We start from the raw sequence: 22204 nt of genomic DNA, 5'->3' as shown, positions 1-22204 counted from the left end.
CATTTATAGTGCCATTAAAGAAAGAAATCAGGATGAGACCAACAGCACAAAGAAATTCAGTCCCAACAATTAATGTCTGGCAAAGCTGAAAGCATTAGGAAGAGATTCTCATGATGGAAATTATTAAGCAAACAAAATTTTGTCAGCTCTGTTCATACTATATAGAAAAAAAGATCAAAAAATATTAAAAAATCAGTAATAAATTTTTTAAGTCTTTCTGCATGAAGTTCAGTGATTGTTTCTATATGAAGTTTTCTTGGGTTTTGTGTAATTGCAATTGCAGTTGCTTCTTGATTCTTAGCTCAGATTCCATTGAATGTGGGCAGAATCTGATTTTGGCCAGGTGAGCTCTTGAACTGCTAGCACTAGCCAGTTCTCACTCCTCTTTCTGGACATCCCCACAGCTACTTCCCATTATGCAGCAAAAATGCTGACTTCCACCATCAAGAAAGAGGCTCGTGTTAAAGAACATAATGATTACTCTATGCAGTGTATACTCGGAAAAGCTCATAACATGTAACGTTAGCAGACTGTGTTTTAAGACGATGGATGTCCAGGTTTTGAACATACAGTAAGAGGTCTTCTCGTGGTCTAATGTGGACTTGTCACATAAGAGGAGATGCCTGATTTCTATGCCATATGGTGCTGCTTGTCTGGGCTTAAATGGAGTCGTAACGTACAGCTTTTGAGTATGTTTAGAGGATGTCAAAGGACTCACTTTAGCCAAAAATATTGGGTACAATTCAACCCTGCAGTAAAAAGTACAACTGCAGTAGGTTTAGCCAGCTCTCAGCTTAGTACTATGTTTTCAAATGCAGTGTATGTGCTTTATGGAACTGTACCAACCCACCTGATTATTTTGGCTACTCATTCGGCCTGCTAGCCTATCACTCCATAGCTTTCTGGTCATCGGTACTGAGCTAACTGAATTAAAGCTACAATATTTCCACATCTGCTGCTGTCATTCTTCTGACATTATTACCAGCAGGCTTTGAGTGGGGCAGAAACAGTGTTCCTGTTTGAATGGGGGTTAGTTAGACACTACTTCTTTCTATGCCATCCTCACCACATCTCACCTTCCTCAGAGTAACTGCAAAATCCTGAGCAGATTTTGACCCTAATGCAGTTTTGTTTGATGATAAATGTAAATGACTCACACTGAAATTAGGAGTCTGACTCAAGTTCTCAAAAGCAATACACCATCTTCTAGACTCCTGCATTTTTCTCGGTAGGATCAGAGATATACTAGGAGCCAGATTCCACATATGTATACAAAATGGAGTCACATCCATGCAGAAAAAATTTGATAGTCTGATCTCAAGAAGAATAGTGGCCAGTTTAATGCATCATAAACTTCATACAGATAGAGCAAGGTCAGAAACAAGTGTCCTTGCCCTAGACATTGGTCTGAATTTGCTGTTTAAAAATGAGTTCCATAAATAGATGCCAACAAAAAGAAGGTTGAAGTAGCACCTGAGCATCTAAACAAACGATGTGCTTATAGGGGAGTGTATGGCAAATTTCTATACAACCACAACTATTATGAAACAAGAACTCTGCCCAGGGAATTTGAAATTTGACAGCCTATCTCTAAGTATACTCATTGTATTTTGTTTATTAGTAAATACTTGTACCAGATGCAAACCAGTGGAAAATCCTACCTTTTGGGCCACAAGGCAAGCTTTGTGAGATCAGTTTTCCACACTGGAAGTCTGGCGAGGTTGTTCTAACTGGGACTGTGGCACACAAGGTCATATCACAAGAGGATAACAGGTATATTTGTAGAGTGTGTGAGCTTCATATGCTTTCTCTTTACTGATAGTCAATAATAAAACCATGGAAACTAAAAGATAACTACCGAAACCAGGCAGAATGAAAAAATATTCCTTCTGTAGATGCATTAACCTGAAAGCAGACATGGGGCAAACACTGCATGATTGTATCCAGGCTGAGCTTTCAGTGATGGCTGTGCAAACAAACTGATAGCAAATGTATTCACACAGGTTACATTTTGCAGTGCAGGGGCAGGTTTCCATTTTGTAGAATGGGAAGTAACACAAAACTGCTGACAGCAGACAGCCTCCTAGGTACCGCAATAATACTACTGAAAAATTCTCCTAGCAAAGCAATGAGAATATGCTTTGAAAATGCTGAGATGCAGGATAAGCTGTTTTATTTTTATTTGGTTTCTGCAAAATACTAATAGACGCAACAGAAAATGCCCAATTTTACTATCAGTAGCAATGGTAAGATGCAAATCTTTAACATTATTAAGGAAATCAATTTTGTTAGGAAGCAATAGACTAAGTGTTACTGGGCAGATTTGAGAGTCACTTTTCAATAGAATAACATTTTACATCTTGCAGACAGTTTGCTTTTGTAGTTTTGTTGACTAAACATACACAACAAAATGTTTTCGAGAGTTATTGTTTCAAATTATTTTTTTTCACAATTTTCTGTGAAAGTTAACATTTAAAGCATTTTGCAACATTTGTGACTGTAAAAATATACTTGTGCTTTTGCCAGCTGTAGTTGCTATGAATTACATGATCTTTGATCTGAAGCAAAGCTTCGGCCCTCTAAGCCAAGCTGAAGGCAGGCTAGTCTTTGCACAGAGAGAAATTTGTTACTCTACTCCACCAGTATCCTTCAAGAAAAAACAAATATTAAATTTGAATGTAAGCCTTAGAGTATGAAGATGATGACCTTTAATATTATATAGGACACTTGGGTGCTATTACTCATGTTGATATCTTGCTCTATGGAGTGGCAGAGCCTGGGAACCCAGAAGCATTCTCCATTGCTAGGAAAGGGATTATATGGCTTTTCTCAGTATTGACCTCACTTCCAAATTAATTTAAGGATTCACACGTTCTCAAAATAATCTGTCCTTAGTGAGAGAGATGATGGATACAATGCAGGAATCGAGTGAGCTGGTATAAATATTGTGAAGATGGGCAAACAGCTCTGAAACTGTGATAAGGAAAGGAAATATCCTCTGGGAATCTAAAAGAGAGTGATTGATGGGGGAAAGCAATTTATTGTGGGGCGGGGGAAGTGAAATTTTAGGAGTGTACACAAATTTATTTCATACGAGAAAAAAACAGAATCCATTGTAAAGCAAATATTGAAACGTGTATCTGTGTTCCTGTACAAAGGTGAGCAGTGTGGTGTGCATGGCTCCAGTGGGAAAATTTTGCAGTGGTACAGCTCCAGGTGGCAGGTGATGCTGTGAGCCAGGAATGCTTCTAGGAACTCTTTAGGGAGCTCTTGTATTCCCTCTAATCAGAACCTGTTTTGCTGGCTCAAACATAGTGGGAAAGGATAAACTCTCCTGAGGAGGTTTTCAACATCTGCTCCCTTGCTTTATTCACATGTACCAACAAATGCAAATGAAATATACTCAAAGAAAATTTACAGTTGGAAATTATTCCAAACTGGAGTAAATTGTCAAACTCCACTGAACAAATCTTGGTTCCAAAACACCCAGCTATCATGGGCTGCAGTTGTATTTTAGCCAAGACTTCCGTAGATTATCTTGAACAATCCTTCCTTTCCCCATAGTTATAAAAGGATACTATAATGAACAAGCCTCACCTTTTTTTTTTTTTCAAGTTACCTTGAAACTGAATCTGCTTTTTTAAAGAGAGTGATTGAATTTTACTGCTGTTGGTTCTCTGAGATATGTTTCATGAGGTTTTTTCTCTCTTGTGAAAAAAAATCAGGAGATAGTTAGATTTGGGTAAATATATGGTGTAACTGTTCAGCTTTCCATTTCTGACAAATCCCTATACTTAAAAGGAGAAGCGGCACAGAAGTTTTCTTGACTTCACTACCCAGAAAAGTGATGTCTAAGTATAAAATAAGGCACCCATGTTATTGGAATAATACTTTGCCATCAGGTGACACAGTAAGAGACTCACATGAGTTTGGTGTGTTCCAGCTGAGGGTCATGTTAAATCAGGGGACTGTTATAAGCCACACTGTGCAGTGTCAGAATAAACACTCATAGTGATCTCTCTGGTCCTGTATTTATGAGTCTGGGTTGCTCCCTCAGGCCCTTCAAGTTTCTTGATGGAATAGTGATATTATCTTTCTGTTCTTGCTTAACTGCATATGTCTGCCATATGCACTTTGTCCCTCAGGATAACTTGATCCATAAATATGATGTTATAGTGTTCAGAATATTCCTAATTTATTTCTTGATCTGACAGGTTATCAGGACACTATAAAAGGCAAGCAGAAACCGGCCCTGGCAAGCTGTTTGTTGGTTTGGTTTTGTTTTTTTTTTTTTAATGGCAATTCTATTTAATCGTGGGCCAATTAACTACTCTGTTTCCTTTCAGATAAAAAAAATCTTCTAAATTTAATAGAGAGTTGTTTGTTGCTTCCTAATGTTGTATATCTGTCTAAGCTTTTCATTACTCAGAGAAACAAACATGCTGGTCAGGTCACCGGGGAGTAGTGGTGATGTTTGCCGTCCTCCTTTGCATGGGAGGCGGAGGGGGGATGAAGCTGTAGCTCTTAAGTGTTCTAATGGTTCCTGCATGATAGGCTGGGAAATGCTGTGTAACACCTGGCTGTTCTGCACAAGTCACCAGCCATATTATTCATCATGGGATCTAATTTCATGCTGTTTGGTTTAATTTTTCCTTTTTGGTTGCCAAATTTTGAATATACATCCAACCTTGTCACACTGGTGACATCTTCATTTAAAAGATATACTTACTCATCTGTAGAGATGCCTGTAGTGTGAAGTTTTGGACAGTTGGTAGAGCTGCAATAAATCATAACTATTAAAATTACAGTAATTAACATACATGCGAAGTACTAGAACAGGAATATTCAGTTCCCGCCCTGCCTCTGTTAATGTGTATCAGTATGCAACATATATTTTCATGTCATTCTGTTTCCAAAACCACATGTGCTTCTGTTTCTCAAAATGTGAAGTGGGAATAATGTTAATAGCTGAAAAATAAATGGCTGATATTTAATAAAGCAGGGCGGAAATAAAAGGTTCCACTAAATATTTCACATTTTTAAAATTGCATTAAAAGTGTGTTAAGTGGCAGATTCAAGCAGTCAGTTATGGGACACTGAACTAAAGCTGTCTTTACATTCTGGAAATCAAACATAAGATTTGTGAAAAGAGTGATTTGAGTGAATTGCCTGCCATCATATTGGAATACTGAGTAGAATTCATCCCATCTCCCTATACAGTGGAGAGAAACAGGCACTTCTAGGGCACAACTTGCCTCCTCGAGGTAGATATCTAAAATGGGTCAGAAGAATTGCTTATCGAAGGACTAATTTTTCTCCAGTGGATATGAAAGGAGTTCAGATTGGCTTAGACGTGCATGCCTACAGATACAGACATCTGACACCACGGAAGGTGAATCCTACTCATGACACAGGTAGAGGTGACATCCAGTTCTCTGGGACAGCATACAGACCTTGCACAAAGGACAGTACTTTTTGCCCACGTAGTTATTGTCCTTTTTCTCCTTCCCACTAGTCACTTCTCCCAATCCACATGCAGCACCAATGAATCAAGGAAGTCTCCAAAACAAATCTCACTGCTTTTAAGAGCTCATTCATATTGTGTACTACAGAAGACAGTGAGTGTTGCATTATAGTATCTACTGACAAATGGACTGAAAGTGAGATCTTCATTCTTGCAAATGCTGTCATTTGAGTCCTCCTTCCTGCAGTAATAAGTGTTTCTTATTGGAGTGTCTGTACACAATTTTAGGGAGATCATACTGATACCCATATGAACAATCAGGAGTTACTGAAGTTATGTTTAAAGATGACAGGTTCAGGGGTCTGTGAAGTATGCATATAGTACTCTATAAACTCAGTTTCAGATCTTATTGTCCATCCCTCCAATTAATTGCAGTCCAGTTATTTCAGCTTTTTATTCCCTTTCTTGCCCATCGAGCCGAAGCTTTTTTGCTTTGTCCTGTCTCAGCTTGCCCCCTTATACTGACTCCTCCCTACCCCTCTTCCCTTTTCCATCACTTTTTCCCAGTCTAGTCTCCTGTGAGGCCAAACTGATCAACCTAGATTATTTTCTTCGTCATAATAATCTGCAAGTCCTTGAGCTTTTCACGTCTCTCCAACCAGCCTCCAGGACTACTACAGCTAATTTTGAGACAATCTCTTTATCCAGGCTGACAGTTCTTCCACATATCACTTCCCTGGAGGTTTTTTCTCCTGCCAGTCTTCAATCCCAGATATGTCTCTGTTTCTTCCTAATTTTTTTTTCTGTATTCTTTCTTCTTTCTGTATTTCCTTCTGGTTTCTTGGTTTTTTTGTTTTGTTTTGTTTTATTATTATTATTATTTTCAAATAACCAATGTATAGGGTCATTAAGAACAGAAAGAGGAAAACATTCCCACTCTTAGGTCAGCACAGTCCACAAAGACTTCAGCTGCAGGAAAATCCTCTCAGCTGGACACTCAAACATCAACAGAAAAGGCATTATCTCTGGAATTCACACCTTTAAACCTCTGGGGTGTTCTTCCAAATATATGCAAACTACTTTTTCAAAAGCTTTCAACTCTGAGTAAATGTTATAGATATCACTCCAACAGAAAAGTCCAAAATGCAGAATGCTGTTATGCAAGAGGTTCTGCAGGGCTTCATATTCATGCTTCGAAAATTGTCAGCTATAAAATTTTAGAAAGAAATATATATCTGTAGCTTTTTCTTAGAAATAGTTGCATCATTTAAGTTGCAGCTTCCATCCAAAAATCAGCCTGAGGCAAAAAAGGAAATTTTAGCCCCAGTGCTTCAAGTTTGGCTTAAGTAAGCAAGGGAAGGGTGGGGGTGGCGGCATAAAACGAAAGGAAAATGGGACAGGTCAAGTATCTCAATAACAAACAGTACCATCAGCCCCATCTGTAATTATTATGAAACAAGACAACCTGTAACTAGTAGCTAGCTTGGACCCATCTGCACTTTATCCCTAAGGATATAGTAACAACTGCTAACCCATAAACCACTGTAAGTCTAAAAGAATATTTAGAAGTAAATATGGGACTTCATCTATGACTTAATTTCCAGTATCACTGAAATGACTTTGCTTCTGGCTTATTTGAAGTGGCATTTCCCTGAAACAAAGCCAGTTCTTCCATTCTAGTGGCAAAGGGAATCTGGTGGAGACCAGGTGTGGGAAAGAAGTTGTGCTTTTCAGTCATGCCTTTTTCTGTTTCTGCCTGCTTCAGAGACCTTGGTATGTTTCCAGGTGCAGTTATATAGTAGGACATGGAGGTAGGGGCATGAGTAGTGCTGATGAGGAAATACAGTCTGTGGCATCTTGCCCTTGGAAGCTGATGGATATCCAGGGAGTTAATGCTTCTTTCAAGCTACGTTAACTCCTGCAGGATCCCCTCGGCAGCTGGTGCTGTGCAGCTGCAGGGAGCCTGTCAGCGGCAGTGCAGTTCCCAGGGGGAAAATTCTCATATGTTATCCATGGAGATGTTTGTTTCCCCTCTGTGGGATGGTCCTCACGCTTTTAGTGTCTATTGTGTTTTGCTTTTAGAAATAAGTTCCTCACGAGGCAGTTGTCTTTGTTACTAATGCACTATCTTTGCAATTGCAGGACTATTTAGAGAATACCCCATTTAGATTCAGATTCTCTTTATTTTGCAGAGTTACAAATTAGATACGTACCTCCTGATGTGCTTTCTATAGACCAAACCTAAGGTCAGGGTTATTTAGCATGTGGTGGAGGAGGTTATTTTTTTTTTTTTAAACATACCAACAGCTTGAAATAAGGGCAACATCTTTTAAAAGGGAAGATGATGTAAAAACCGTCCCAGCATCCAGCTCCCCATGTCTGTTTCTATGGTTTTAGTCACCATTTCGTAGTCAAAAAACCAAACAAACCCCAGAAAAACAACAACCGCCCCCACTTGAAGAAGGGAACTGGCCGCCCGCAGGCAGGCGGCAGCAGCATGGCTGACTGTCCGCACCCAACACAGCCGGTGAACACACCTCACCGGAGGGATGGTGCTCCCCGGTTCCTGCCCGCCTGGGTGGGACAGCCCGGACCGGGCTGGGGACAGCGCTCGCCGGGCTCCAGCCCCTGCCCAGGGCCTCGGCTCCTTCTGGCCGACGCCCCCGGCAGGCGCAGCCACCGCGGAGCGCGGCCCCCCCCGCGCCTGCCTCCCCGCAACCCTGCCGCTACCTACGCTACGCTAAATGCCCGCTCTTTTCCGCCCCTCCTGCCTCCCCCGTTTGATTAGGCCCCGCTGAAGCAGGCTGGGGACGCTTTCCTTCTGGAAAAAATCATCTGCCTGGAGCAGGTTTTCGCGGGGAGTTCCCGCAGCCCGCGGGCGGCGCTGCCGCTGCGCTGCGCTGTCTGCCAGGCCGCAGCGCGGGTGCCGGTGCCGCAGCCGCCGGGCCGGTTGCTACGCAACCGCTCTCCGCTCCCCTCGGCGCCGCTCCGTGCCGGCGGCCCCCGCCGCCATTGCAGAGCCGCGTCCCCTCACAGCCCGGCCGCTCCCCGCCCGCCTCCCCGGCCTGGCTTTTCCCTCGCGGCACCGCGCTGCCCGTCTGCGCTCGTTGCAATCCCGTGTGGCAACGGCAGCCGCGGAGGCCGCGGGCGGCGGCCCGGCTGCCGCACCTGAGGCGCCCGGCGGCGGGGGCGGGCTCTGGAGGCGGCTCGGCTCGGCTCGGCTCGGCACTGCGGCGTGCGCCCGGCCCTGCCCTCCCCCGCGGCTGCCGCAGCGCCCGTGGCGCCGCTCGCCGGCTCCGCCAAGGCCAGAGGAGCCTTTGGGACTGGAGTGGAAGCTGGCTGCAGCCCCTGCGCCCTGGCCTGAGGGGTGCTGGGCCCCTGCGCCCTCGCCTGAGGGGTGCTGGGCCCCTGCGCCCTCGCCTGAGGGGTGCTGGGCCCCTGCGCCCTGGCCTGAGGGGTGCTGGGCCTGGCTTTTCTGTGGCAGCCTGACCTAGGCTCATGTAAACAATAACCACCACAGCAGTTTTGTTTGTAGGTTGTGTTTGCAACAGAAGATGGCAAGAGGCTATAAAAGTGGAAATGTATTTTCCACACCACTTGTCAGTAGGTTCAGAATCACGACTGAAGTTGTTCATCCAAAATTTCTAGGCAGTTGTTAGGGGCATTTTAAAATTTCCCATCAACCTGGCATCCTTTATCCAAAAGGATCTAAATTATATATGACTGAATTTTCTGTAGCCATGCTGTAGTTACGATTAATGGAGATTTTATTCTAAACATCTTTACATAATGCCCATACTGGGAATGTTAAACTCAGGGTTCTGGTTTTTTGGGAAAGAAATCACAGCATGTTTTATTAACAGCATAAGTAATCAGCACATTCTCCTATTCAGGCATCTGGAAATATCTAGCTCATCCCGTACATATGGCACTTCTGTTATCATTACATCTTTGAATTGTATAGTCACTCTCCCCACACAAACACACTAAAAATGGATATATCTCTAGCTTGACACTTACTTATACAAGAATGTACTTGTGGGGATTCATTCTTCACAACAGATATCAGGGCAAAGATTGATTTGATGAAAAGCCCACCTCTGATGGCTGAAAGGCCTTAATCACTTAACCAGCCTCATTAGGGATTTGGCAAATGCTCTTCTCCCATTACTTTGTCTCCCACTTTGCTGTTTGCTTTGGAGACAGTCAGTATGTATCCCTTTTTGTAAAGGGGAAACTTGAACTGTTGTTTTGAATCTTTCCCAGGTGTGAATTGCCCTTTTCTTTTTCCTCTAGTCCTGGAGAACTGGAGGAACTTATCACCTGAGTCTGGCAGAATGCTTGTTTTACTGTACACAGAAAGAGAACGGTATTTTCAACAAGTGAAAAATACCAAATTGTCTAATGCTAGAAAGAAGTACTTTAGGGCGTCTTACCTGAAAAAAACAAGTAACGTTTTTGTTCATTCACTGACATTTGATTGAAAATCAGCAATTGTTCAGAGATCATTTCTGATAAAGAGGAAAATGGAGCATGTAGCTATAACCAAATGCAAGTCATTGCCAATTACTGGCTAACAGTAAGCAAAGATAACAATCAACCGAGTTTTAGCAATGTATTTTTCATACTTCCTTGGAGCACTTCTTGCCATAGCCCTATGGGCAGTACCCTGAAATAACTTTTAGACTGAGAAAACTGATCTGAAAGAACCCCCAAACTTTCCCAATAGAGCTTTTTGTATACCTATTTTCACGCTAGATGACTCTTGCCACATATTTTGCATAAAATGCTGTCCTGATATCCATGTTGAAAGGTGGAGGGTGATCCTGGTCACCTTCTGATCTTGGAAGAGCAGTCCTGAGGCTGCTGTTACTGAATGCTAGCCCTGTTTCATCCCTAGATTTGCTAGGGTTTGGGCATTTTAAGAAACCTTTTTGGTTTTTTATTCTACCTATACTGGGTTCTACACTAGGTACAGGATCCATGCTAATATTTGTTGACTGTACAGTTGTTAAAGCTCTGTTCAGCTTCAGCATTCAGGCACTGAAGGTCTGTTTGTTCATACTCTGGCTCTTTAAGCCCTATTGAGCTTTGCACTTAGGAGAAGCACTAAAATTTGGAAGACACTGTAGGCAGGTAGCTAGTCCTTTGCACTCTAAAAGTGAGGGGACGTATTAAGCCTCTTAATTTCTGTAGTGTGGTGGATCAGCTCTTTGGTCTGTTTGACATCTGGCCACTTATTTGTAGTTTTCAGGCAGACCAGTAAGCTGATACGGCTAAAATGCAGAGATGCAGAAGTGCTCGAAGCCATCACAGTGGGAAATGACCAGGACAAGAATGGGTGGAGAATGGGGCTGTCCCTTCTGACAGCACCACCTTGTATCAGCTTAAGATTTTCAGAAAATGTATTTTCAAAGGTGACTTGCTAGTTATGCATTCATTTAAAATGTTGGACAATGTGTAGGAAGCTGTATTTTTATATAACTCTTCCAAGCCATTTGGAAAAAATTGTTATATAGAAACACCCACTGTTCAAATTCACAATTCAGCACATAGGTACTGGATGAAGAGACCTCTGTCAGAGCTCTGACTACTGATGACACGATGCAGTGTAGCATGAAACACACAAACCTCAGTTGCAGGAAAACTGATTTTTATTTTCTGTCCACTAATTTCAGCAGTGGAGTAGTAAGACCATAAACCTTAACAGATGTACCACACCAGCTGTAAACCTTCCACCTTCATACAGGGCAATCATATACAATCTTTCATGCAGTGCCATGGGGTGCTGACATATCCAGAAGGTCTATAGCCCTTTGAGACAGAACAGGGTTTTTTCCAGCACTTGTTCTACCCATGTATAGGAACAGTAGTGATGCTAGTTGCAAGTAAGAGAATGGACTATGAAATAGCTTTTCTAAATGTGATTGGTTTTATTTCTTTTTGTTGGATTAGGGGAAAATGAAAATGCTGGAAGGAGACAGGGGTGAGCAAAGAGAAACTGGGGGAAGATCTCTCCTATTCCACACCAATGCTTCCTTAGGCGCCCTCGTCTCTTTGTAAAGAAGTCCTTGGGACTTTCCTGCATATGGTGTCACTCTTTTGTATCCTGCACCCCACTGATTCTTCAAGAATTTTCTCAGCCAACAGTGACTGAAATCAAAACCCCATTATTTTCTGCTGCTCTGGTATATAAACAATAAGCTTTTGCTCCCTTGAGGCCCAGGGAGAAACTAACAGCTGGAGCAGCACAAAACAATGAGAAACCTATGCTCATTAAGACCCTAAAACAGTAAGGGCCTGTTACAAGTTTCTTGATTCTCATTCTGATCAGTTTTGCTACAAATCTCACGCTCATCACTGATCTTTCTTTTTACAAGGCCTAGCCTTTCTTAAAGGCCTTGAAGGGTTGCGGTCTGTCTGCTCTGTTCATTCTCTATTTTCACTGGTAAAAGTGAAAATAACACTTTCCTAGCAAGTCCCTCTTGCTGCAGTTTAACCCCACAACCTGTTTGCCTATATGCCTCTTCCTTGGAGGAGCTTTCTAGACATATGAAGACTGTCATTGTCTCCTCCATCAAACTTTTCAATGTAAAATAAAGACAGAAAGAACTCAAATTCCACAATGCCTTGGATGTTTTCTCTTAAGTTTTGTTTTTTATACTGTGGTCTGAATTCTTTCCAGGTGGCCCCATATTTTTTGAAATGCAGTACCCAAGTTGGACATACTGCTCCAACTAGAAGGGTAGAAGATGATTTCACAAGTTTATAAATTTAAGTACTTGCACTTTTTTTCCAAAACTGACAGTTTTCACTCATGCTTGGTATGTAATGCAGTTAAGTACTCTAGATCTTCTCCTGTAGAGCTATTGGTGGGGTTTTGTTCCTCATCCGCTAATTTTTTAGTTGTTTATTCTTGCCTAAATACAAAATGTAGGACTTGTATCTCTTGAATTGCATCATTTTTCAAGACCATTTTGTTATTTGTCAAAACATTTCAAATTCTAATCCTCCAGTTTACCTGTAGCTCTCTCAGTTTCATGGAGTCTGCAAAGCTAACGAACATGTTTTTCAGTCATCTAGATCATCATGAATACTTTAGTAGTATAGTAAGTATTTTAAGTACCAGGGGGGGAAGAGGTGTCAGGAATTTCTTTAGATTCAGTGTACTTGATTAAATGTATACAATTTACAAGTTTGAGTGTATATTACTTACAAGAAGAAAAACCTCCATTTTCCCTCCTCTACCCCTTTTTCTCTTTAAATGCAAAAAATACTACTTCATTTTAGAGTATAAATTTCTGATTTTTTGGCGTTTTTAAGATTAAAGTTCTCAAAGTGGTATTAACGTTATTTGCAAACTACAGCAAGTATCACAGTAACCTACACTTTGCTCAAAGTTGCTTGTCACTGTTATAATTTTGGGACAGATTTTATTTAAAATTTGATTGTTTCAGCACAGAAAGTAGAAATATGCCAATGTAATTTGCTGCTATCACAAAGTTGGGAAGCATTGTCAATGAGCAAGCTATTGGACAAGATGAGCTTGATGACTGATGTTACTGGAATGAGATGAAATTCAGAACTATATAAATGAAAAGTCATGCACTTAGGGACAATTGTAACATAGTATAGGAACACACAGCTGGAGAGTAAAAGGATTACAAAACCCCCGAATGATGGCACGTTGCCACTTGTACATTTTAGTGCTTTGCTTTAACATTGAACGTAGACAGTTAATTTTTATAGATTTCTGAGGAGAATCTGGTAATCTGTTTGCTTTCTGATTTTATTAATCAAGATTGTCTGTAGATGAAGGGCTCCTAGACTGCCAGGAAAAAACTCAGAAGTTTCTCTCAGCTCTGTCCTGTCAAAAATCATTCACCCTCATGCAGATTTTCTTTACATATGACACTGAACACTTCTTTAACTCTGCCCTTTATATGGGCCATGACTGTTTTGCAAAATGATTAAAAGTCAAAGTCCACTTCAAGCTTTCAGATGTGCCAGAGAGGTGGGAAGGTGGATAGCATTGGTGATAGAACTACTCATAAAATGTACCCAGGGCTGTAGGTAGGAAGCTAGACAGCAGCTGGAAATTACATATTACCAGAATTATTCTTGTTCAGTTATTATATTTTAGGTAAATTTTGTCCATGTTTTTTGAAGCAGGTTATGTTGGATTGGTTTTTGATTGGTATTTACTATTTCATTTGATCATTTTCCCTTCCTATATCTACTAATTTTATCTGTTACATTTACTGTAGTATGTAGTATTTAATTTTTTCAATATATTTTTAAGGATTGTTTCTACCTTCTCTAGATGTAGTACTGTGGTCTCCTCTTCAAAAGTATATATATTTCTCTTTTAGACTACAAAGATCGTATTGCATTTCCTACCTGTTCTGTCTCTCTACAATACTTGTTCTTTTCACCTTACAGCCTAGTAAGACTGTACACACAAGAATCTAAGCAATGGGATACAATGTCCCACTAGCTATTTCCTTTTTGTCTTTACTTTTCACTGTCCTTCCTAATACTATGCATGTGGATTGTATAGCATATAGCACTGGTGGAAATCAAATTGAGATCTCAGGTAATTTCAGACTCATACAATAAGAAACAAATAATCAGACACTTAATATACCATTGATGGCAGAACGAAGGTCCTTTTCCATATTGTGAATTAGCCCAGCTTCTCAGGTACTTGGTTTACTGCAACTTTCATCAGTAGCTGCATGCACACATATGTACATATCCACACATATAAATAATGAAAATACTTTTGTAGTTAGAAGCTGCATTACTACTGTGAATCTGTGCTGTCTCATAATCCTCTTACGTGAGACTACAGAGCAGCTCCAAGTAAACCACAGTCCCAATTAGAGCCAGCCAGAAGTTTTCATCCAAAGCTTTTTAACAAAAAAAATATTGGTTACATGGAAGTGTTTACACAATTTCTATTTATTTCATTGAGTCATTTGTGAAATTAGAAAACCTTATCAAATAAAAGACTTTTTAGAAAAGGCTTTTAACATTATTTTAAAATATTGTGTAATGTTTAAATGATCCAAACCCAAATCAATATTTGTGATGTCATTAAATTACATTTCTCATTTGACACATTTTCTTCTTAGTTGCCGAAAATTTCAAAAACAGTGTTTGGATCCAGTCAGACTGTTCATTTTCTCACTACAATTACCAAAGAACCAAATTATCAGTATTTGTCCCTCTCTTCATTGTCCTTTTTTCAAATGCACAGTGGCATTTCTTCAGCTACTGTATTTGTTCCTTCTCCAACCTTTCTCACTTTAGAGTGACCCTTGCTTTTTTTTCTTTTTTACTTTCCACAGCTCCTTTAGTCCACTTCACAGCTGAAGGAAAGGAGATGGCAGAGAGGCAGAAGTAAATGATTGCTTGAAAGTCTGAATCAGGAATGTGTTGCTTGAAAAGTTTGAAAGAGATTTGGGTACGCATAAGACAAGGAGGGAATGACAGAAGATCGATGGTGGGGAAAGAAAGAGGCTAAAAAAGTTTTATTAGTGCAGTGAGAGAAAAGGTATGATAGAATCATAGAATGGTTCGCGTTGGAAGGGACCAACCTGCCATGGGCAGGGACACCTTCCACTAGACCAGGCTGCTCAGTGTCCCATCCACCCTGGTCTCGAACACTGATGAAAATCAGTAAGAATAAGAAAAACAGAGAAAGCAAGAGAGTGAAAAGAAGTAGGATGTCATTTAGGTGATGTGGTGCCCAGAGGTGTTGTCTTACTGATTTGTTACATGGGAGGGGCGTGCAGTGCTCCTGATCATCCAGTCTGGCTCCCTGCTACCGTGGGTGATTTCTGTACAGGCATTCATCACTGCAGTGAACATTCAGAGCTGCCATTCTTTCCTCTCTGGCTTTCCCACATTTAGAAAGAATACATATCAAATATATTGTATGAGTTTACTTTAGAAAACTCATACAAGCTATATCTTAAAATACTCCAGACTGCTGATAATCCAGACCCGGGAACTGCTTTGATGGTACACTGCCTGTGCAACCTCCATTTTTCTGTTTCTCTTACTTTGCTATCCCACCCACTTTCTTTCTGTGTCACCTTCACAGTTTAACAGCTATGGTCTCATCAGCAGTAGCTGCTATATATTCACAAGTATGTTTGAGAATCCTGAGACCTGGCTGGTTATATAAACCCGTGTATTTTAGTCCCAGAGTCTCAGTTTAAGCAAGTGTTCGAGTATGCAAAAATTCTTTACCATTTCTAAAACCGTTTATGGATGTCTATCAGTACCATCTAGTGGCCATAAGAGTTATAGCACTTAGTAGGCTCGCACAGGAAATGCGAGATTTGACTTCAATAACCAGGATCCTTCAGCAGGAAGTTAGGTGTGGTCTGTAGAAGGAGACTTTAAAAAAAAAAAAAAAAAAGGAAAGAAAAAAATGAAAAAGGAAAAGACATGATGGAATTTTAGCTGCAGTCTTCCTTGGTGCCATTCCAAACCCACATAAGTGCAAGATTCTTCACTGGTAATGAATTTTTAATTGTTTCCTGCAGTATTGAAACAGGATTATGCCTTTTATTTTTTTTTTCTTCTTCTGTAATTAACAATAAAATCTAACAGGATTCTGCTGCAGGACCACTTTCATTTTCCTAATTAACCCTTCTACTGCTAATAGTGCAGCTTCCAGCAGCAGTTTGCTACAGACCGTCCATGACAGAATGCACCAGGTGCATTTGCCCGCAATGGAAGAGCATGCTCACGGGGAGACCTGCAGGAGTTGGGATGTGTGTAGATGTCCGTATAGGTGTAAATGGCTGTGTGCGTATGGTTGAAAAGGGGAGGAAAGCATCATGTTGCAATTTATTTAGCGGGCTTCAAAAATACGAATTTGTTGCAGCTGTACTGGAATATGTATATTTAGTGAGACAGTAAAATAGGATCATGCTGATTGTATTTCTAACTATTGTATTGTTTTAATTTGGTAATTGTTTCGTGGGTATATTGTCTTACTCAGAAGTTGTTACTTTTTTGTTGCATTTGCTATATTTTTAATGTGCTTACTCAGGAGGAAGACTCTTAAGAAAGATTCTTGAAGGCTACAGGAAAGATGCCCTTTGTGTTTTCAGATCAAAGTATTTGCATTGGGAATATTTTCCACTTGTTCTTTTTAACTGAACTGTCTGGAGACATTAAGAAGAGATGGGTCTGCTCTTGTTAGTGAAAACTGTGCAAAATATATACAGCCGATATGGTATCAGACATAAAAGATATAAATGCAGTATGTAATGATTAAAGATCATTTTTGTTTAATTCAGCAATTCTTCCAGTGCACAGTATGTTACCAGGCAGGGGATCTGAATACAGGTGCTTATGCCTGAATCTTGTTTCCTGAGCTGGCAGCTTTGCAAAAGCAGCATATTTGTACCCAAAGAAAAAGAGCATCTTGCATTGCTTGCAACTGATCCCTCTGGCCGTACATGGCAGTAGTGGATTCTAGGAGTCATTTCTGGTCCTTGTAGCTAGAGGGAGGGTTAGTCCAAGGTGCAGCTTTTGGGATAATAAGGATAATTGTCTGGAGTCTCACTCCTCAACACAAAACTAGAAACACTTCAGGATTGTTGATTCCTCACACTGAATGCGGTGGAAAACATCTCCTGCTTTATTCACTAGAACAGACAGCATTATCTTTGATAAAGGCAAGATGTTATTGTATTGTATGTGACTTTTTTTTTTTTTAATACAGTCTGTAGAATCGATACTCTATTGTCATAAGCACTAAATGAATTTGAAACTAAATATTTTAAGAATTGATACCTTCAAGACAGCTCTAAGAGGCCAGCTCCAAAGGAAAATGGTTTGTCTTGAAATAAAAACAAATTAAAAAATCTGTTTCACAGCAGCCTCGTCTTGGATGATAATTACTGAATTTAACAAGATGTTCCACAGAAAATTCTATGAAGGTATATTCTTTTGTATTATTTGTAGCTATTTGTGTTGCTCTAAATTTTTTCTGTGTTTTTTTTTTTATATATATATATTTTTAGCACTTTTTTATGAGAGAGGCTAAACAGTAATTAAGAGGTGCAGGATGAAAAGATGGCACAATCAGTGCTGGTACCACCAGGACCTGACAGCTTCCGCTACTTCACAAGAGAATCACTTGCAGCTATTGAACAGCGTGTTAATGAAGAAAAAGCTAAAAAATCCAAACAAGAACGCAAAGACGATGATGATGAAGATGGCCCAAAACCAAATAGCGACTTGGAGGCAGGAAAGACACTGCCATTTATTTATGGCGACATACCTCCAGGAATGGTGTCTGAGCCCTTGGAAGACCTGGACCCATATTATATCAATAAAAAAGTGAGTGTGTTGTATATTTTTATCAGACTTTAAGAAGATTAAAATACAAGGAACCCTCTCACAGGCATAATATTCCCAGTATTTTGGACATGGTCTGTAGGTATTATACATTTCCCCCATTTCATTGGCAGAAATCTTAACTGTAAGAACAGAAGTTAATAATGAAAGTTTGTGGGACCTGGTTTGTTTGTAGAGATGCATTTAGGTTTATTTTAATATACCTGGCATTATACTAAAACTTGTAACTTTCAGTGTTTTACACACAGGAGAAATTAAGAAGTAGCACAGGGGTTATCGTTAGAATTATTATTTTATGAATTGCTGTATTATAGATGCGAAAAGATCATGTCTTCACTATGAAACCCATCTAAAAGGTAGCTGAATGCCTTTTCACTAGCTTTCTTCACAGTCACATGGAAAGTCTAGGTCGCATTCTCTTGTTGCTGGGAAGGATAGGGAAATACGTGAAGGTAATTTCTCAGGATATGCTGAAGATCATCCTCTTCTGTTTTGTACTCTGTAGAGGCATCATATATCTCAGTGAAAAACTTTTCACATCCAGATTTATATTGTTCTATGATTTTTATCAAAGAGATGTTTGAAAGAGGGACAAAAAGAGGAGGCAGGAATTAATCTTGGAGTGTTGGCAGAATGTTGCGTAATTTAAAAAAATATTTTATAGATATGTTCATTTTTGAAAAAATAAACCCACATATTTACTTTCTGTTTAAAGTAACAACAACAATTGTTGTGGCCAAGCACAGAAGTGCTGAACTTTTAGACTTTTGACCAGATGGCCTTGGGTTTCCTCCAGAATTCCAGTAGCTCAGATTCTGGCATCCTATGTATTGCACCATCATTATTTTATCAGTAAAGAACAAATTGCCATTATTTTATTTTCTGTCTTCACAATTTTTTCTTGTGCTTTCTTTTCTTTCCTGTGGAAACTAGCTAGTGAATAAAAACAAGTGAATTTAAAAAACAACCATGAAAGCAAAAAAAAAATACTTCGAAGAAAAAGGAAGAAAACTCCCAGCGATTGTTAGGAGTCAAACTTGAACTAAGTAAAAAAATACAAATTAAGATACCTCCTGCAGGAATTAAGGGTATGCCTCATCACAAATATGTTGAAACAATAACAACATAGGCATACTGTGATAAACTAAACAGACAGAACAGCTTTAAAAAAAAAACAGCTCTACCTTAAATGTTCATTGCAGAATTTCTAAAAACTCAATTTGTGCTACAGGGAATCAAGAGTTAAATTTGAAAACAAAGTTTTCAATTAAATATAATGTTCTACTCCCTTTACTCAAGTGATTTACCCTGTTGAAGTCTGGAAGTAAGGCAAATGGAAGTTGGGTCAAAGTGCTGATCCCTTTCCTTCCTTCTTTCCCAGTTCTGCAGTATCAAAACTCTCAGTTCACTGTTGGAAATCCTAAAGTTAGTACACATATTATCACGCTTTGGAAACTAGAAAAGTAATTCTGCAATTAAGTGTGGACGTAAAGTGAAATCCTGCTGAATTTCTTTTTCCTGATTGAGAAATGCCTATCAGTTGTCTTGATCTTTTCCAAAAGCATAGTGGTTTCTAGTAGATGAGATGTAAGACTCCAAACTATACATGTATTGCCATAGTAATTTCTCCCATTATTTTTCTTGGTGTTCTTTGCATATCTTTGAACATCCTCGTTTAGGTCAGGCTCCATTTAAATTTTTTAATATGTCTTTATGAGTCAGCATCACACAACTGATGCTTCATCAGGTTTTTTTTTTCAGAGTAAAGGGAACAGAAAACATATGAAAAACTTTGATTTGAGGATATATTTTCTTGAACTCCAGGAAGAATAGTAATAGAGTTGAAAAGCAATGGTAGCAAAGAGTACATTACAGACCAATCCTTTCTCCTCTACAACAAAGGACCAGGGCATGGCTTGTGAATCAATGGGTATCTGGGAATGCAAGTATGTTCTGTTTGGAAGCACTGAAATGATTTCAGGCAGGGGGAGGCATTTTGTTTTCAGGATTTCAGCTGCTGTATTTGGCACACCTGCTCAGAAAGTAGAGCATAATTTTTACAAATGCTGCCCTCTGATTCCAGCAGAGGCAGATCATGGCTACTGGCTGTGCTCCAGGTTTGCATGGCTTGTGTTCCCTTTGGGCTTTTTAGGGCTGCCACAATGCTAGATAGATCCACTTACCTTCAAAGAGCATGAACTTTCACACACGTGTAGAAAGAAGTGATGATAGAAATAGAATAGGAATTTCCCCAAATGCATGGAAATCTAAATAATTTTAAAACTTTCTGCATGTTAAATAAAGGCTTTATTCTTTATTTCCCAGGTCTTAAGAAAACTATTACATTTATAAATGCTTCTTAAAATGTTGATAGTATGCATGAGCTATTGCTGAAACTGTGGAGACACAGTGAAAATACATGGATTATTGAATTCTGTATTGGGTAAAAGTAAAGCATAACAGAAGGAAAATAGACAGAATTGCAGGTATGAAACTCACAAGAAATAGTTGAAAAGAGAACCAATACGTTTACTCTTGCCTTAGAGTACAGCAAAAACTGTTCAGTACATCAGTGTAATGTTGAAAACTGGTTATTGAACACTCTTCCTTATTTTCATGAAGGTCATTCATGAAATTTAGATCACTTTGTAAGTACTATTGCCTTAGTGCTTTAATGTGATTAACTAATGCTGGCTATTTGATCAGGGAATGCTGAAGTTTTAATGGCTGTCATGTTTTTTAAAGTTACATACCTCACTATAAGGTACAAATCGTCATATACTAATTCTTCAGAAATTATGTATTATGTATACCTCTCTGTCTTCTAGGTAGCAATATCAGGATTACTTGTAGTATCTAAATGAACTTACTTGAATGTTTTCATGCAACTGTATTTATAGTAATTTGGGTTCTGGACTCTCCTATGTGTGAACTGGACAAGGGAATTGTGATTCTGGGGGAGGTATAAATGGAAGAAGAGTTTCACCAAATATGATTAATGATTAAATGAAAATGATACTGGACTTTAACCTGTAACTTGTTTCTAACTTGGTGCCTTTTAAATGCTTTTTCATTCTGTCTTTTTCCAGACCTTTATAGTATTGAATAAAGGGAAGGCAATATTCCGATTCAGTGCCACCTCTGCCCTGTACATGTTAACTCCTTTCAATCCTCTTAGAAAAATAGCTATTAAGATTTTGGTACATTCATATCCTTTTAAGTGGTTAGTCTAAAACTGTAGTGAATGAGATGTTATGTAGTATTTACATCATTCTCTGGCACATGTCCCAGGATCAATGTGATCTATAGTGTTTTGTCCCTCTTCTCTCTACTATTTGTCTTGCATTCTTTCTGTTATTCCCTTTTTACATTTGTGTTCGTTGCTGGATCTTAATATAGTAGAATCAGAAGATAGACAGCCAGTCATTGCCCTTTACAATTTTTTCCTGTGTCCTTTCCACCCCAACACACCTGTTTTTTCCCTTCCCGCTTATTTTTCCTGTAATCATCATATTTTTTTATCTTTTCCTCTCCTCCACACTTTTCATAAATTGCAGATATATTGCTCAAAATACTTTCAGTTCTTCACTGACACTGTGTGTTAAAAAGCAAATCTTTGATCCCACGTTTGTGCTTGCATGAATATTTGGTGAAAATACGGTTTCATAATTCCTTTCTTTCTGATTCAGATCACAATTGCAGAAGGATAGGTTGATCAACAGCTTAGGCTTCTTGTTTTGTTACGCATTCTCAGTCCTATATGTATCTTACTTGTCTATTTTATCTCTTGATCGTTATTCAATTATGCACTCGTAATTCTGTAGATGTTTTCATTTCAGTCTTCAAGTAGGATGTGAGACTTCCACATTGCAGGTAGACATTTGCAAAACTAAATGGTAATAGTGACTTATGTATTCTTTTGTCTTTTTTAGTGTTTTGATAGCTGACTATAGTAGGCATCCCACTGGTCTGATGCCAAATGCTGATCTGAACAGTGAGGGCATTGACTTCAGCAAGGCTGTTTACTTAAGGAGCAAATACAAAAGTTTGCACACTTACATTTTACAAAAGTCTAACATAAGTGCACTGAAAGTAGTTTTGTGATAACATTACATACAGGGATACTAAGATCGCATAGAATAAATCTTGAAAGGATTTTTTTTTCAATCTTGGTATAATGGAATTCTGATAATTACAATGGTTGTTACATGTTGGATGTGTTATCAATGCTAGCTTACAAATGACTTCAGGATCAATCATGACACTACATAGCCTGTTTTATATTTGCTTGCTACAGGTGTCACTACAAATAATTGTCAGTTATCTGACATTCCTTAGGAAGTTATAGAGCAT

At 39.3% G+C, this 22204-nt stretch overlaps 1 protein-coding gene across 1 annotated transcript in view; it reads left to right on the top strand.

Annotated features, from left to right (window-relative positions):
- Nucleotides 1-22204, top strand: part of SCN2A (sodium voltage-gated channel alpha subunit 2) — an 80915-nt gene that overhangs the window by 3850 nt on the left and 54861 nt on the right. The window contains exons 2-3 of the mRNA XM_056350322.1: nt 17515-17833; nt 20941-21059. Of these exons, the coding sequence (XP_056206297.1) occupies nt 17567-17833; nt 20941-21059 (386 nt within the window). The 5' untranslated portion in view covers nt 17515-17566. The remainder of the gene's footprint in view (nt 1-17514; nt 17834-20940; nt 21060-22204) is intronic.

The sequence above is a fragment of the Falco biarmicus genome, chromosome 8, assembly GCF_023638135.1.
Source record: "Falco biarmicus isolate bFalBia1 chromosome 8, bFalBia1.pri, whole genome shotgun sequence".
Lineage (NCBI taxonomy): Eukaryota > Metazoa > Chordata > Aves > Falconiformes > Falconidae > Falco > Falco biarmicus.
The sequence above is the reverse complement of the archived record's forward strand: the minus strand, read 5'-3'. Positions and strand labels throughout refer to the sequence as shown.